This window comes from Geotrypetes seraphini, chromosome 2 (assembly GCF_902459505.1).
Source record: "Geotrypetes seraphini chromosome 2, aGeoSer1.1, whole genome shotgun sequence".
NCBI lineage: Eukaryota > Metazoa > Chordata > Amphibia > Gymnophiona > Dermophiidae > Geotrypetes > Geotrypetes seraphini.
This window is the reverse complement of record NC_047085.1, coordinates 331,674,185-331,689,980: the sequence shown is the minus strand read 5'-3', so window position 1 is coordinate 331,689,980 and position 15,796 is coordinate 331,674,185. Positions and strand designations below refer to the sequence as shown.

The following is a 15,796-nucleotide window of genomic DNA, read 5'->3' as shown; positions in this document are numbered from 1 at the left end:
TCAAGTACAGTAGGTATTTCCCAGCCCCAAGAAGACTTACAATCTAAGTTTATACTTGACATAAGGGAGAGTTAACTGATTTGCAGTTTCCAAAAGCAGCTGTGGGATTTGAACCCCGGCTTCCCTAGTTTTTAGCCCAGTGCTCTAAGTACTAGACCACTCCCTTGCTTGTTATTATTTAACATTCACCTTCATTACAGGTTAGGCTTTTTATTGAATTTTTCTGTAAAAAATGTATTGCTTATTTGCTAATAGGAAATACAATGCATTCTATTCCTCTTCCCACAGCTGTATGTCATACTTCACTTTCCTGATAGCCATTTAGGGTCGCAAGAGTTAAGCATTTTCCCCATAGGCACAAAATGGAAGAAATCTTTTAGTACATATGGTCTGTAAAGTGTTCATTTTTATATTCTAACCAGCTTTTCAGAAATCAGTTACTTCCTGTGCTAAAGTCATGTCATACAAATTAAGTTTGAGCAGTTACATTTTGAAAGCTTTTTACTCTACTTCACTGTCAGACAGCACAGCTCAGTAATTGCTGAGGAAGTGTGGGGATTGCTAAGAGATGTCTGAAGACAGTTCAATTAAATTGCCAATACAGAAGTGATCAGAGTAGGTCTATTCAACTGTACAACAGACAGCCTTTGTTATAGGTATGAAAAAAAAGCATGTCTGATTCTCTTGAGTTTGCCAGTCAGACAGTTTTTGTATCCCCATCAGTTCAGGTTATAGCAGTGTTTCTCAACTTCTTCGAGCCTAAAAAATACCAACCGAGTACCCTGCCCAAGCTCCACCCCAGGCCCGCACAAGCTCTGCCCCTGACCCCACCCCCATAAGAATAGTACTAATTGTAATGCAATTTCTTCCATCCATTTTTCATACACACACAATATAATCTTATTAATACATAATTTTAACCACAAAAAAACCCCACAAAGCACACTGTACACACAGAAAATGTTAATTATCATTTATATTCGTTTGTTTGGTTTTCAAAGAGGTCAAGGCAGATGACTTTAAAATATGCAATCAGTAACAACTATGGAAAAATAGACAAATATAGAGCAAAATATAGACAGCAGATATGCATTCACAAAACTGACACATTTTGATTATTAAATTGAAAATAAAATTATTTTTCCTATCTTTGTTGTCTAGTGATTTCATGAGTTTCTGGTTGCATTTCCAATATTTATTTATTTCTGCCTCCTACATGCTTCCTCTCCTCCAGACCCCATTCCCTTCCCCAACCAATATCTCTCTCACTCTCTGTCCCTCCATGAGTCCAACTTTTATTCCTCTCTCCTCCACCCCAATTGGTGACATGTCACCCTCTCTCTCTCTCTCTCACTGTCCATCTGTCTTGAGAGATCCAGGGTACATCTCTCCCACCCCCTCTATTGCCACATCCAACATTTCTCCCGCTCATCCCCCGGATCATGTGCAGCATTTTTCACGACTGCCCACCAGCCTCATGCCACATCTCTCCCTCCATCATTATGTCCAACATTACTCCCCCTTGCATCCCTTTCAATCCGTCCCTCTGTTCCCTCTCTACCACCATATCCAACATTTCTCCCTCTCATCCTTCTCCCCCTCCCTACCTTCTAGCCTTTGTCACAAAAGATCATACCCCCTCACTGCGCTAAAGCCGCTTCTGATGATCTCCGCCCCTCCCCACACTGAAGCCGCTTCCGATGATCTCCGCCCCACTCCCATCCCCAAAGCTGATACAGAAACTTTCTTCAGCTGCACTTGCTCCTTCAGTCTTCACCCTTCAGCAGCAGCAATTCCCCCCCCCCCCCCCGCATGGATGGCCCAAGCAGCGACTCGCACGCTGCAAATGGCCAACACACAAGCCTTTCCCCCGAAGTCAACTCTGACATTGGAGAGAAGGTTTCTGAGTCAGCCACTTACGCGTAACGTGCGAATCATGCTGCATATGCTGCCCATGCAAGGAATGCTGCTGAAGATGGAAGGAGCGTGTGCAGCTCGAAGAAGATTTTTGTGTCGACTTTGGGGGCAAGTTGGAGATCAACGGAAGTGGCTTCAGCACAGGGGAGGGCAGAGACCGTTGGAAGCAGCTTCAGCATCGGGGGAGATGTCGCCTCTACAGGCGGGAGGGAATTGGAGGCCATGCCGCATACCCCCAACAAGCGGCCTGTGTACCCCCTAAGGTACGCATACCTTATGTTGAGAAACACTGGGTTATATGTTAATACCCACACCCACACATTATACAGGTTCTCACTCTCGTAAGAACATAAGAATTGCCGCTGCTGGGTCAGACCAGTGGTCCATCGTGCCCAGCAGTCTGCTCCTGTGGCAGCCCTTAGGTCAAAGACCAGTGCCCTAACTGAGACTAGCCTTACCTGTGTACGTTCTGGTTCAGCAGGAACTTGTCTAACTTTGTCTTGAATCCCTGGAGGATGTTTTCCCCTATAACAGCCTCTGGAAGAGCATTCCAGATTTCTACCACTCTCTGGGTGACGAAGAACTTTCTTAAATTTGTATGGAATCTATCCCCTTTTAACTTTAGAGAGTGCCCTCTTGTTCTCTCTACCTTGGAGAGGGTGAACAATCTGTCTTTATCTACTAAGTCTATTCCCTTCATTATCTTGAATGTTTCGATCATGTCACTTCTCAGTCTCCTCTTTTCAAGGGAGAAGAGGCCCAGTTTCTCTAATCTCTCACTGTACGGCAACTCCTCTAGCCCCTTAACCATTTTAGTCACTCCTCTGGACTCTTTTGAGAAATACTATTCTTAATTTTAACCTTTAGCCACAAACATGATGATCAAACGTTGTACCATATAGCGTAGATGATGTTTTGATACTAAATTAAATGACCTGAGGATGGCCCTGATGTGAGTAACTTTGAGTAAAAAAAATGGGATTGTGAAAAGCAAAGCGTTTTCTTCACTTCTAAGGCATGTGGAAGGTGGGCACCCACTATAAGTGCTGATTATAGCACTTATTTAAAACCAGTTTTAAAATTAAACGTATACATGCACACAACACTGTCTTTTATCAACTTATGTGTTTTCACTACCTTCTGGTCCTACAACTCCTACTACATCTTTTTTTTTTTTTTTTTTTTTTTTCAGTAGTAACTCAAGGTGTTTTATTTAGATATTTTCCTGGCCCCAGAGGACTTACAATCTAAATGTGTAGTTGAAGCAATGGTGGTCAGTCTGGTGCGATGATCACTAAGCTACTCTTCTCCTCCTCTTTGGGATATGATGGACACTCCAGGTGACCTGCCAGGCAGGCCCTTGCAGATAACAGTCGTTTTATACCAAAGACAACATCCTTTCAGGTTCAGTCTCAGTTCCCATTCGAGGAGCACTAAGTAGTTTTTAAGTCACTTCCACTTTTATTTCATATTTTCCCCACATGCACTCTCTGGTGTCTCAGGAGGTGCTGGTTCCGATTAAAGCTCTTATGACAGACATTGCAGGTGAACGGTTTCTCTCCCGAGTGGATCTTCAGATGCTTGGCCAATTCCGATTTCTGCTTGAACCGTTTCTCACACTGCATACAGGCAAACAGTCTCTCCTCCGTGTGGGTCCCCAGGTGGGTCAAAAGGTTGCCTTTCTGACTGAAACTCTTCCCACATAATGCACACTCAAACGGTCTCTCCCCAGTGTGCATTCTATGGTGCTTGTTCAGGTCGCCCCTGTGATTGAAGGTCCGGTGACACATGGTACAAGAAAAAGGTTTCTCTCCATTATGGATCCGGAGATGGACCTTCAGGTGGGAACTCTTTAAGAAACTTTTCCCACATTCCGTGCACTGGAAGGGTCTCTCGCCCGTGTGAGACCTCTGGTGAACAACTATAGTTTCCCGGTGGCTGAAGCTCTTTCCACAGACACCACAGATGTATGGTTTCTCACCCGTGTGGCTTCTCTGATGCACCTTTAGATGGGAGCTTTTGATGTAGCACTTCTCACACTGATCACACTTATAGGGTTTTGCTTTTGGGATCTTTGGAGCTTCAGTGTGTTTTCTGTCGACGCCATCATCAAATTCCCCTCTCATCTCCTGTTTCACTGCTGAGTGGACGGTCTCCTGTAAGATCAGACTTGCCCGTACAGCTGAACTGCTCTTACTCTCACTGGACAGGCCTACCTGTTTCTCTGAAGAAACTCTCCGAGACAGCGTCGCCTTGCGCTGCCTCCTGCAACTGCGGGATTGGTCAGGATCCTGAAAAACGTTTTCCGCAGCTTTTCTGGGCAAAGTCTCTTGCAATTTCAGCTTTTCAATGCATTTCTCAAGATGTTTCCCCTTCTTCTGTTCATTGGATGGCTTTTCTTCCAAGTTAGCATCGTCGTCAGTTCCCTCCACTTCCTGAGCATCCCAGCAGAAAGCCTCCACATCTTCTTCCTCCTCCTCCTCCTCCTCCTCTTCCTTTATCCTGAGCAAAATGTCAGGTTTTATCGAGAGAAAGTCCAGAGAGATGAGGGTTCCATGGATCTCCTTCATGACGTTCCCATACAGCTCCTTCTGCCAATCTTCCAACACTTTCCACTCTTCCTCCGAGAAAGATGCCACCACATCTCTGAAGGTGACTGAGATCTGTTCGTACTCCTGCATAAACATCAGAGTGTACATAATGCTCCTGCGTGGCTTGTCTTTCTGCAGCTCTCCTTTGCTCTAAGAATCCTTATGAATTATAACCTTTTTTCCCCACTCAATGTGATGGTGGCAATATGGAGATGGGCACAGGACCAGGAAGGATAGCAAAGGTCTGTGCCCCAAAGGAACAGGGCCAGGAAGCAGAATGAGCTGTTATTTCCCAGATTGCTTGAACATTTCTGAAACCAGACTCTTCATTTCTTTGTAAGTCTATGGGCGGCTCATCTCGAGGCTTTTCCTGTCCAGGCCTGGCAATTAGGGCTCCCTCCTCTTAGCTTTTCCTGAGGGTTTTCTGCCGATTAAAGCTCTAGCATTCCTTTCTCTTCTGCCCCAGGGAGCGCTGTCTACTAGTTATTTAAACCGCAGCCCCCGAAAAACTGGACTTTTTAAGTGCAAAATACTTCAAGGAACCGCCACCCTCGCGCGCCACCACCAGCCATGTCTAGCTATCCAGCGCCGCTACTTCTGTATCTTTCATACTTCTACCATACTTTTTTTTATCTTCTTGCTACCTTTTTCTTTGATAATCTCTTTATTATAAACTCCCTCTATTTCATACAACTGCTCTAAGTCCTGTGCGTCTCTCTCTCACACACTCTTAAATCTTATTTGCCCAGTGTCTCATAGCAATTCCTCCTCCTTAACACAGCCTTATCACCCCTCTCAGTGACTCTTCCTCTGTCACAGCTTGTATCCCTTCTTGAAGTTTCTTCCATGATGCTTCTCTCAGTCCATCTTGTTTTCATCTTATGTCTTACTCTTTCAGATAGCCTATGTCAATTTATCTCCTACCAGAGCCCTTCTCTCCATTCTCTTCCACTCACGTCCTCTTCCTCTTTCTTACTAGTTATTCCTTCTTTCATTTCTTCTCACAGAAATTTTATATCTTCCATCCAGAACCCCTTTTTCTTGTACAATTCCTCTGAAGGCTGAACTAGAGGGTCCTTGTATTTCTTTCTCTTGCTTTCTTAGTCTCTGCTCTCTGCTCTCTGTATTTCATCTGATTATCTGTATATTGTATTTCGCTGAATGTCCAGCTATCTTGATTGTAAACCGCCTAGAAGTCGCAAGATTATGGCGGTATAGAAGAATAAAGTTATTATTATTATTATTATTATTGTATGTCTGATAGCTTCAGCTGCAGGGCACTAAAAGATGATCCCTCCCCTTTGGGCTACCTGCCCGGGGGATTCCTGATTTGCTCAGTTTGTTCCTGCAGCTTCGCTGTATGGTTGAAATCATTTAATTCTACTCCTGATTTGTTTTCAATTCCTAGTCTCTTTTGATTTTTTTCATGGATTTGCCCACATGCTGCGGATCAACTCTATGCAAATGATCCTTCGGTGGGAGATCGCAGACATTTTGAATTTTGGCTGGTTCTGGAGGGTGCTCTGTAAGCCTGAAACTGCAGTAAGCCCTCTGGACAGCCTGCAGATTGGATCGGGTCTCCAGGATCAGGAGCCATCTCTCCCCTGGTTCATCCACAAAGGGGTAGAGATCAGGCTGCTGCAGTTCCAAAGGGGTATGCCGAGATCGGAACCACGCCGCGTGTCTTTCCTGATTTCCCTGAGGGGTCCTGGTGGTCATGATCTGAGGTGACAGGGAAGGTGAGGCGGCCAGAAGACCTGTAAAATCCAGTTTAATCAGCTCCTGAGGTACTGATCTCCCTATGCTTGCACTGTGTATTGCTAGCTGCCATTGAAATGCATTGCCAAAACCAAAGAAAATTGACCCCAAGGAATGCACAGAGAAAAAATCCAGGAGAAACCAAAAAACACTGTGGTTTCTCTGTAGTGTCTGTGAGTCACAGAGTTTGCCAATTTTGGGAGGGTGCTCAAATCAGGATTTGGGGATTTTCCTGCATGCCCTTGTACCCCCTCCTGTAAAATCCTAAAATCGCCATTTTTAGCATTTTCCTGTGTTTTTAACAGGCGTTTTTTAGTCAAAATCAGCACCCGCAGCGGCCATCTTTGGATTTTCTTTAAACTTTTTTAAACTATATTTTTTGGACTTAGAAGCTTCGTTTTGCTCCAAACTTCACAGATGGTCACCTCAGGACAGGATGGCATGGATTCATGCCTTAAATGTGGAGGATGGCTCATGTATTCGCAGCCATGTATTACGTGTGCCACGCCCCGTGAGCAGCGTGAACAGTGTGTGGATGCCGCACTATGCTTTCCTCTGATTCCACCGGAGATGCGATTCCAGCATCCGGGATGCCAAATTTGGGCGAGGAGGGCGCTTTCATGAAACGCAAGCATAGTTCCGGGGAAAAGTCTCATAAGTCTTCAAAACATTCCAAATCTGAGTCCAGCAGATCGGCTCTGGCCGCTGGGGATTATTTTCCGCTGGACTTTGTGGATATGATGTCTAAGGCTTTCATGAGAAAGCGGGCTATGCCTTTGTCTCCCCCTCAGACTCTGGTGCAGCAGTCTGTGTAGCCTTTGGATTCCAGCATGTCAGTCTGCTCCATTGCTGGTTCGCCTGAAAGATAGTGGCAACTTCCTGCTATTGCCTCAGCACCTGCGTCCATGGCAGGTTCCACTGATATGGCTAGCCTGACAGATCTCGGGGATTCCTAGTACACTGTTTCCCACGATCTGGGGGAGGATCAGACAGTGCGCAGGCTCTTTCAGTCCAGTCGCCTTCCTTATCTTATCTCTGAATCTCTGTGGACATTGAAACTTGATTCAGACTCCGTGGTTCCGGCAGAGTGTTCCGTCATGAGTTCTAAGCCTCCGCTTTCCACTTCATTTCCGGATCACGTGGATTTGGTGGAAATGCTCTTGCAGGTTTGCGGATCCAGGAGGGTCCCCTGAAGTGCACTAGGGCCATGGAAACGGTGCGTTTTGTCATAGCAGCAGTGGCACCCGGGGAATTTTTGGCTTCCTTGGATCTCACGGAAGTGTATATCCACATCCTGATTTTCCCAGATCATCGGAAGTTTCTGAGGTTTCATGTTCTTGAGAGGCATTTCCAGTTTGCGGCACTCCCTTTTAGTTTGGTACCCCTTGTGGTGAAGGCTCACTCTACCAGAGGAATGACTTCCTCGTGGGCTGAATCTCATGCCTGAGGAGATTTGTTGGGCGGCCACATGGGTTTCCCTTCATACCTTTTCCAGGTTTTACCGGCTTGATGTGGCAGCTCATCGGCCTCCCCCCCCCCCCCCCCTGAGATTTGGGACTGCTTTGATATGTCCCTCTAGTTCAGCCTCCAGAGGAATTGTACAAGAATGAAAGATTAGGTTTCTTACCTCTGCTAATCTTCCTTCTTGTAAATCTCCTCTGGAGGCTGAACTCCTGCCCATCTGTTTTGTTAGATTCGCAGGTCGCCTCTTCAGTAACTGGTAAGCTGGATTTCTGTCTTTGACCAGCTTCACTAAGATTTACATGCATATTCCCCTTTGGAAAGTTTAAGGGTTGGTGAGGTTTCCAGAGGGAGTGGGTAACCCCCTCTGATCTTCAGGCTGTGTCTGCGTTCCATAAAATTTCCTATGTTTTGCAGTTTTATAATGTTTGCATTCTATGTTTGATTACAATTGGCCTTTTTTTGGCTGTAGTTTTAGTGTAATAATTTCTTGAGCAGAATTGACTGGAAGCGGGAGTTCCCGCACCCTCTCTTTCTTTTCTTCTGTTTCCTGTTGTCATAGCTCTACATGGCTTTTCTACTAACTGAGCAAGTCAGGAAGCTCCCGGGCAGATAGCCCACAGGGGAGGGATCATCTTTTAGTGCCCATACAAGAACCCTCTAGTTTAGCCTCCAGAGGAGATTTACATGAAGGAAGATAGCAGAGGTATGAAACCTAATCTTTCATTATGATGGGCCTCTCTTCTTTCTAATCTAATCTGAGATTTGTGAATCATTCTATGCCTATAAAGGTTCAAGGCGATTTACAATGAAACGAGCCCATACAAACATGGGGAGCTTTCAGAAGAAGTTGCTACAGCAATTTACAATCAAAGAAGAATGCAAAACATGAACCCATACAGACATGGGGAGCTTACAGAAGACAATGTTACAGCAATCTACAGTTTAAAAAAAAAAAAAAAAAAAAGAGTGCACGCAAAATATGGGGAGCTTGCAGTAAAACCGATATGGACAAGATTATGGAAGTCAGAGCTTGGTTAGCACTGGGAAGTCTATAAGGATCATCCTGCTGAGAGGTAGTTTTTGTAAAGAAATGTTTTCAATTTTCTTCTAAAATCCAGGTAGTTAGGTTCTGATCTTGTATCTGTGGGGAGGCTGTTACAGTTTTGTTTTTTTTATTGCGATGTAGGTGAACAATGAGTTGAATACACGTTTATATCTGACACTTTTTGGTGACAGGAGGATAATCTTGGAGGTGTTGAAGATTCTAGCAGATGAGAATTAGAATCTAGAGAAAACATGAATTATTGCATCCGCTAAGTTCAAGTGGTGTATCTGGTACAGGATGCAGGATGTTTTGAAGTATATTCTGGGTACTATAGTTAGCCAGTGCAGCTTATGGAAGTAGTCAGATATTGTATCATATTTTCTTAAGCAGAAACATATCCAAAACCAAACTGCTCTGGTTTCACACACCATAACAAACCATCCCCAACTCATTAAATCTGCCTTCAGGCACCAACCTCCGAATACAAGAAACTTTAAAAGTACTTGGCGTCAACCTAGGCTCCACACTCACCTACGCACCTCAAATATCCAATCTCAGAAAAAAACAGACTGCATGAAAAGGCAGCGACTAATCAGGCCCTTCTTCTATGAGCAACTCATTGCTATCATGATGCAAATGATCATCCTCTCACAACTGAATTGCTGCAATTCACTATACATAGGCCTAAGTACCACCCAACTACACAGACTGCAGCTAATACAAAACACTGCAATCGGGCTGAGTTTAGCTTGAATTTGTTGTAGATGGCCCAATTAGAGATTTTTTTTGCTTACGCAGTTTTCAATTTTTCTGGGATATTGGTGGAAGTGGGATAGCTGTATGAGAAGAAAGATATCAACTGCATATGTTAGGAGTAGGGTTACCAGATGTCCTGATTTTCCTGGACATGTCTTCCTTTTGAGGATGGAGCATCCCGATAATGAGATTGCAATACAGACCACAGTAGACCAGGTTTCCTTAAATACAGAGCAGACTGATTTTAAAGATTGCAAATTATCTATGCCAACTGCTGAGCAAATTGTAAATCAATATGACAAATACTGTTTGAAATGTCTGTATGCAAATGCCAGACGCGTAGGGAACAAGATGGGAGAGTTAGAATATGTTGCACTAAGTGAAAAGATAGATGCAATAGGCATCTCTGAGACCTGGTAGAAGGAAGATAACCAATGGGACACTGTCATTCCGGGGTACAAGTTATATCGTAGTGATAGAGTGGATCAGATTGGTGGAGGCGAAGCGCTATATATTAAGAAGGGCCTTGAATCAAATGGATTGAAAATTCTACAGGAGTAGAAGCATACTTTGAAATCCCTATGAGTAGAAATGCCATGTGTAAAGGGTAAAAGGATAGGATAGGTTGAACAAACAGATGCTGAAATGTTATCAGAAATTAGGGAGACTAACAATCTGGGTAATACAGTAATAATGGGTGATTTCAACTACCACACAATAAAGAGATGATTGAATTTATACTCAGAACACACCATTCATATTCAATCACACCAAGAATCCAGACACACAGCACTACCTAACCATTTTCCTATGTTGCTATGTGAATGCAAGATCTCTTTGTAACAAAATTCTCTGATTTAAGATATGATTCTGGAGTTGTGATTATTGTGGAGAAGTGGCTAAAGAATAACCCTGATCCTTCAATTTTAGAGGTGTGCCCAGAGGGCTATAAAATGATCCAGATCAATAGACCAAGGAAAAAGGGAGGAGGAGTAACTATGATATATAAGAGTTGTCTGGAAATTGAAAAAGTTAGTTCCTTGTGTGAATCGGATATAGAGTTCTTATTTTGGCAGTTTAAAAGAGATTCCTGGGAGGGGCCTTAGGTGTCTGAACCAATCAGGGCACCGGGAAGTGAGAGGCCCACCATTTTGGAGTGACGAGTCTGCGAGCAGGAGGGACTGGGCACCCCTCCCGCTGTCATCTTCCTGTATAGGTACAGGGTGATTCAGAGGGGGGAACCAGGGGGGCATCCAATGGCAGGAGGGGTAGGCATCTCTCATGTCGATTCTCCCTAAAGTAGGGGGAGAGTGATCCTGTGAGGGGAGAGGGTTGGTCAATTCATGGGGGGGGGTGTTGTGGAGGCAGGAAGGATTGGGCGTATCTTCTGCCAAATTTTATTTAAGTCTGTAAAGGGGGATGGGGGTCCTGGCAGGAGGGGTAGGTTCAGCTTCTCTGCAAGGGGTAGTGGTGGAGGCAAGAGGGAGTGTACATCCTTCCTGCCTCTCTTTATTTTTCTTCTGGGAGTTGTTGGGGGGGGGGTAATGGGAAGGCAGCGGCTCAACTCGCTTTTTTTTTCTTAATGGACCCAACAGCTGAGTGGCAGGATGCTGCTTTGGGGCTTCCCCTACCACTCAGCTGTTTGGGCTTTCCCAAACTGGCTCTGCACATGTGTGAGAGCCAGTTTCTAAGTGAGCAATCGGATGGGATTACATCTGCCCTCTGCAAAACTCATTTGCATGGGCAGCCGTTTGAATATCAATCGCTGTTTTAGAAATCTGCCAAAAAATCATCCCACAGCAACCCGCATGATCTTAACGATCTTTTTAGTTCATCTAGCCCAGAGTCTGCTGGGATGGGGGTAGCGCCCGCGGGGACAAACTTTGTCCCATGTCATTCTCTACTGTAGCTTATTTCTGTACCAGAACTCATGGATTGAATGAGTTTTGGCACAGGAATAAGCTACAGTAAATCTTGCTTTGATGAATAAAGTTAATCAGAAGCTCAAAACTGACAAAAAATGGGCTGAGTTTTGGAAAAACGCTCTTCAATTTGGAATTGTTTGGAAATGAATATTTGATCTTTTGATCAGTTTGTTTTATGAGTTTATTCACAATCTGCTCACATATTTGCATATTAGCTGAAATAAGTATTCATAAGTTCAGCAATACTTGAGGGGGTAATTGTGTAACTTTCTGTGGGTAAGTACTCATAAAATTCTATAAAGGCCTCCTAAATTTAGGCACCTACATCAGCATGCCTAGCCAATGTAGGCAGCTAATTTAATTGATTAATAGGCTTAATTGGTTCCAGAAACTGGCACTTAACATCTCATTGCTCTTAATTGGACTTAATTGAAAATTAGGTGCCAAACTCATAAAACAAAGTTCTATAAAAAATAGGCACCTAGGGCTAGATGCACTAAAGTCAGCAATTGTTGCTAAACTTGTTTTCACAGCTTTAGAGGCAATCGCTTTTACCGACCCGATGCACAAAACAGCTCACCTTTTTATTCCTCCTCAATTGCCCTTTTACTGATACGGCCATGCAAATTAACTAAAACCCCATGCAAAGTAGCCAAGCAATTAATGCATTAACATCCTTGGCTATGCAAAAACAAAAAACAGGGGTTTTAGCTATCGGGAAAAAAACAACAGGTCTGACTGAGTTTGAGGGGGGGGGGGTTCATTTTTTCTCAATGGCACATATATTTTGTGTGTGTCCCGTGGAAAAAAAAGTCCCCCACCGCCAATGACAGCCCTCCCCAACGACCCCCCCCCCCCCAAACCGGCTCCATGATCCCCCCCCCATGGCAGCAAAAATGGTGGGAGGGATGCCTACTCCCTCCTGCCTGGCCAAATACCTTGGTGCCATGCTCCCACCTGGTTCTAGACCCCCCCCCCCACACCACCGACCCCCCCCCTCCCCCAACCAGCCCCTACTCTCACTCTTCCAAAGGAAAAAAAAAGGCAAGAGGGATTCCCATTCCCTCCTACCATCAGATGCTCCCCCGAACCCCCCCCTCCCATACGTTTCGTAGACATTGGGAGCTGGAGGAAAGCATGGTCCCTCCAACTCCAAGATCCGCATGTGGAAAATTACGGGCCTTCCCATCCTTGCCCATGTGATGCATGGGGAGGACCCTTAAGCGTCTGAGCCAATCAGAGCCTTAGGCTCCTTCCTCTGTATCCCATGTGATGCATGGGGGACGGGCCTAAGGTCCTGATTTGATCAGATGTCAGACCATCATTTTCCACATGTGGGCCTTGGAGCTGGAGGGACCGTGCTTCCCTTCAGCTCCTAACGTCAACCAAAGGTACGTGGGGATTCAGGAAGTGGGGGTGAGGTTCAGGGAAGCAACAAGTGGCAGGAGGGTGTGGGCATACCTCCTGCCTTTTTTGTTTCTTCAGGAGGAAGGGGGAAGGATATGGGGTGTTTGGGATTGGGGTCAGTGGCACAGGATTGGGTGGGGCATGGTGCAGCCATGGAGGGAGCCAGGGAGCCAGGAGGGAGTAGACATCCCTCTTGCCATTTTCACTGCCGTGGGCATGTCGCAATGCCGGTTTCGGGGGGGGGGATCATTGAAGATAGCCTTCAGCGCGGGGGCTTTTTTAATTTTTCTATTTTTTTTAAATGAGGCAGATTGTGTGTGTGTAACACATGCACATCATCTGTGTCATTAAAAAAAAAAAAAAGAAGCCCTAACATCAGTGGCAGGAGGCTACTTTCCCTGTCACTGCTGTTAGGGCTCTGCGCATGTGTCAATCGCTCACTGAGCGATTGATCTGTCGGGTTTGCATGCAAATGATTTGCACCTTCATGCAAATCATTTGTATGCAAACTCGGTAGCACATCGATCGCTCTTCCAGAATCAGCCAACAATGATCCAGTTAGTATTACCGACTGACTTTAGTGCATCTAGCCCCTAGTCCAAAGTGCCTAACTAAAAGTGGGCATGGTTAGAAGGCGGATTGTGGATGTATTTTTGAGTTAGGTGTCTTTGATTTAGACACCGTTTTGTGCCTAACTTAGGCACACATACTTAGGCCAAGTAAACCCTGGTATAAATATGGTATGCCTATTAGTCGGGATGCCTACCATCTCCTAATGCCACTTAGGTGGCACTAAATGTGATTCTATACAGTGCACCTAAGTTTTATAGCATTGCAGTAGTTGGCGCCGATTTTTTAGGCAACCTATATAGAATCAGGGCTTTTGTGCATAAAATTATACATTACAGATTCATAGCATGTTTTTTTTAAATGTGGAACAAGCATTTATTTGTTACAAAGAAACATAGAAACATGATGGTTGATAAAGGCCAAATGGCCCATCCAGTCTGCCCATCCGCAGTAACCATTATCTCTTACTCTCTCTATGAGATCTCATGAGCCTATCCCACGCTTTCTTGAATTCTGACAGTCTCTTTCTCCACCACATCTACCATCCTTTCTGTAAAAAAGTATTTCCTTAGATTACTCCTGAACCTGTCACCTCTTAACTTCATCCTATGCCCCTCTCGTTCCAGAGCTTCCTTTCAACTAAAAGAGACTCAACTCATGCGCATTTTCACATGGAATTGTGAGATACATACACATTATAAAATACATATGCATCCACTCAGACTTAAGACAGACCATTTATTCTTGCCCCAGAGTAAGTATAAATGTCTGTACCTATTTTGTGGGGATGGGGAGGAAGCTATTTTTAAAGGTATGTAGGTACATCTGTTGTCTTTGTGAAATAGGTGCAACGTATGTACCTATGTACCTTCACATTTTCAATGCCCTTTTACAATTATGCTCCATATGTATTCTGTCTGGCAGACATGGACAACTTGTGCACAAAGCATACAGTGTGTTTACTGTAATATAAAATTTGGAAATCTTTGTGCACTATAAAACAGATTCAATATACATATTAATCCTAAAAAAAATTGGCACCAACTAGAACAGCACTTAGCATGATTCTACAAGGTGTGCATACTTTTTATAGAATCACACTTAGTGCCACTGTGCAACACATAGGTTAGGCAAAGTTAAAACCAGGCCTATTCTGTAACACTGCAGCTAACTTTTAGAAACACCCCTGCCACGCCCCATTTTCAAATTTACACACCACAGCTTGCACATTCTTTTATAGAATCACTCTTTCAAAATTGTGCGCATAACTTTTAATCAGTGCCAGTTAGCATCAATAACGAGGTGTTAATTTCCAATTATCGGCACCAATTAGGCCAATTAATTAAGTTGTGCACATACATCAGCTATGCACACAACCTTAGGTACGCACACAACTTTAGGCACAATTTATAGAATTTGAGGGTATGTACATAGATAGTTACAGCTTTATGGTTACCTAGCATTCTAGTGTTCATTTGTCTGATTTCTGAGATTCTTTCCAGACGCTAGACAATCTGAATTTTTGACCTTTGTTAATACTAGCTTTGAGAAAATGAAAGATTATAAATTTCTTTAGGCAAAATACTTACAGACAGCTACTATTAAATAAACAGCAGCAGTTTTCTACATAAAATAGATGTTGACATTATCTCATTGTTTCAGGGCATGTTTTTCCGCCGCCTCCTGTTTTGTCATCATGGATAGGTGGTAAATATAGGACACTTTAATGAACTGTTCTTATCACCATTTCAATTATTCTAACACACAAGATAGGGCATTGCTGCAAGACAATACATGCTCTATAATTATCTTTACCTATCTGTTTCCTATGGGTCTGCCTAATGCTTGGCCGGCAGCATGCTTATTTATTTATTTATTTATTTTGTAAAGCTGTTCATACTCCAGTTTAGCCTTGTATTATATACTATACTTTTATTACCCTCTTAATTACTTTATTTTAATTCATATCTAAGGAAGGGACTCATGTGATTTCCAGAACTCATGTACCATGTCAGCTTTTGATGGTGGCTGGGTTGGTCCAGGAAAAAAAACAATAGTGCAACCTGCAAATGAATCTCATTTACACCAGGACAAGCAGAATCATAATGCTATGTTTTGACATTGTTTCAGATCATTGATTGAACCATGTCATTGAAAAGTTTGGAACTCCAAGCTGTCATGAAGTTTTTATTCCTGCATAAGAAAACTCCAAAGTAAATCCATGAAAGTATGATGCATGTGGTTTCAAGACCAAAGATGCAGCAAGGTCTGGGAGGCCTCAAACAGTGTCAACTCCTGAAATTAATGACCATGTCCATGACCTGATTTTGGCAGATCAGTGAATATCAGCTAAAACAATCGCT

At 43.8% G+C, this 15,796-nt stretch overlaps 2 protein-coding genes across 6 annotated transcripts in view; one reads left to right on the top strand and one right to left on the bottom strand.

The window, feature by feature from the left end:
• Nucleotides 1-15,796, top strand: part of ELMO1 (engulfment and cell motility 1) — a 668,619-nt gene that overhangs the window by 554,264 nt on the left and 98,559 nt on the right. The window lies entirely within an intron of this gene.
• Nucleotides 3,143-5,061, bottom strand: LOC117353826 (zinc finger protein 501-like). The gene has a single exon (XM_033930224.1). It carries the CDS (start codon nt 4,614-4,616, stop codon nt 3,384-3,386), a length of 1,233 nt encoding a protein of 410 aa, XP_033786115.1. The 5' UTR covers nt 4,617-5,061; the 3' UTR covers nt 3,143-3,383.

Bases quoted from the DNA above. Each gene is read 5' to 3' on its own strand.
- LOC117353826 (XM_033930224.1), bottom strand. From the start codon at position 4,616: ATGTACACTCTGATGTTTATGCAGGAGTACGAACAGATCTCAGTCACC.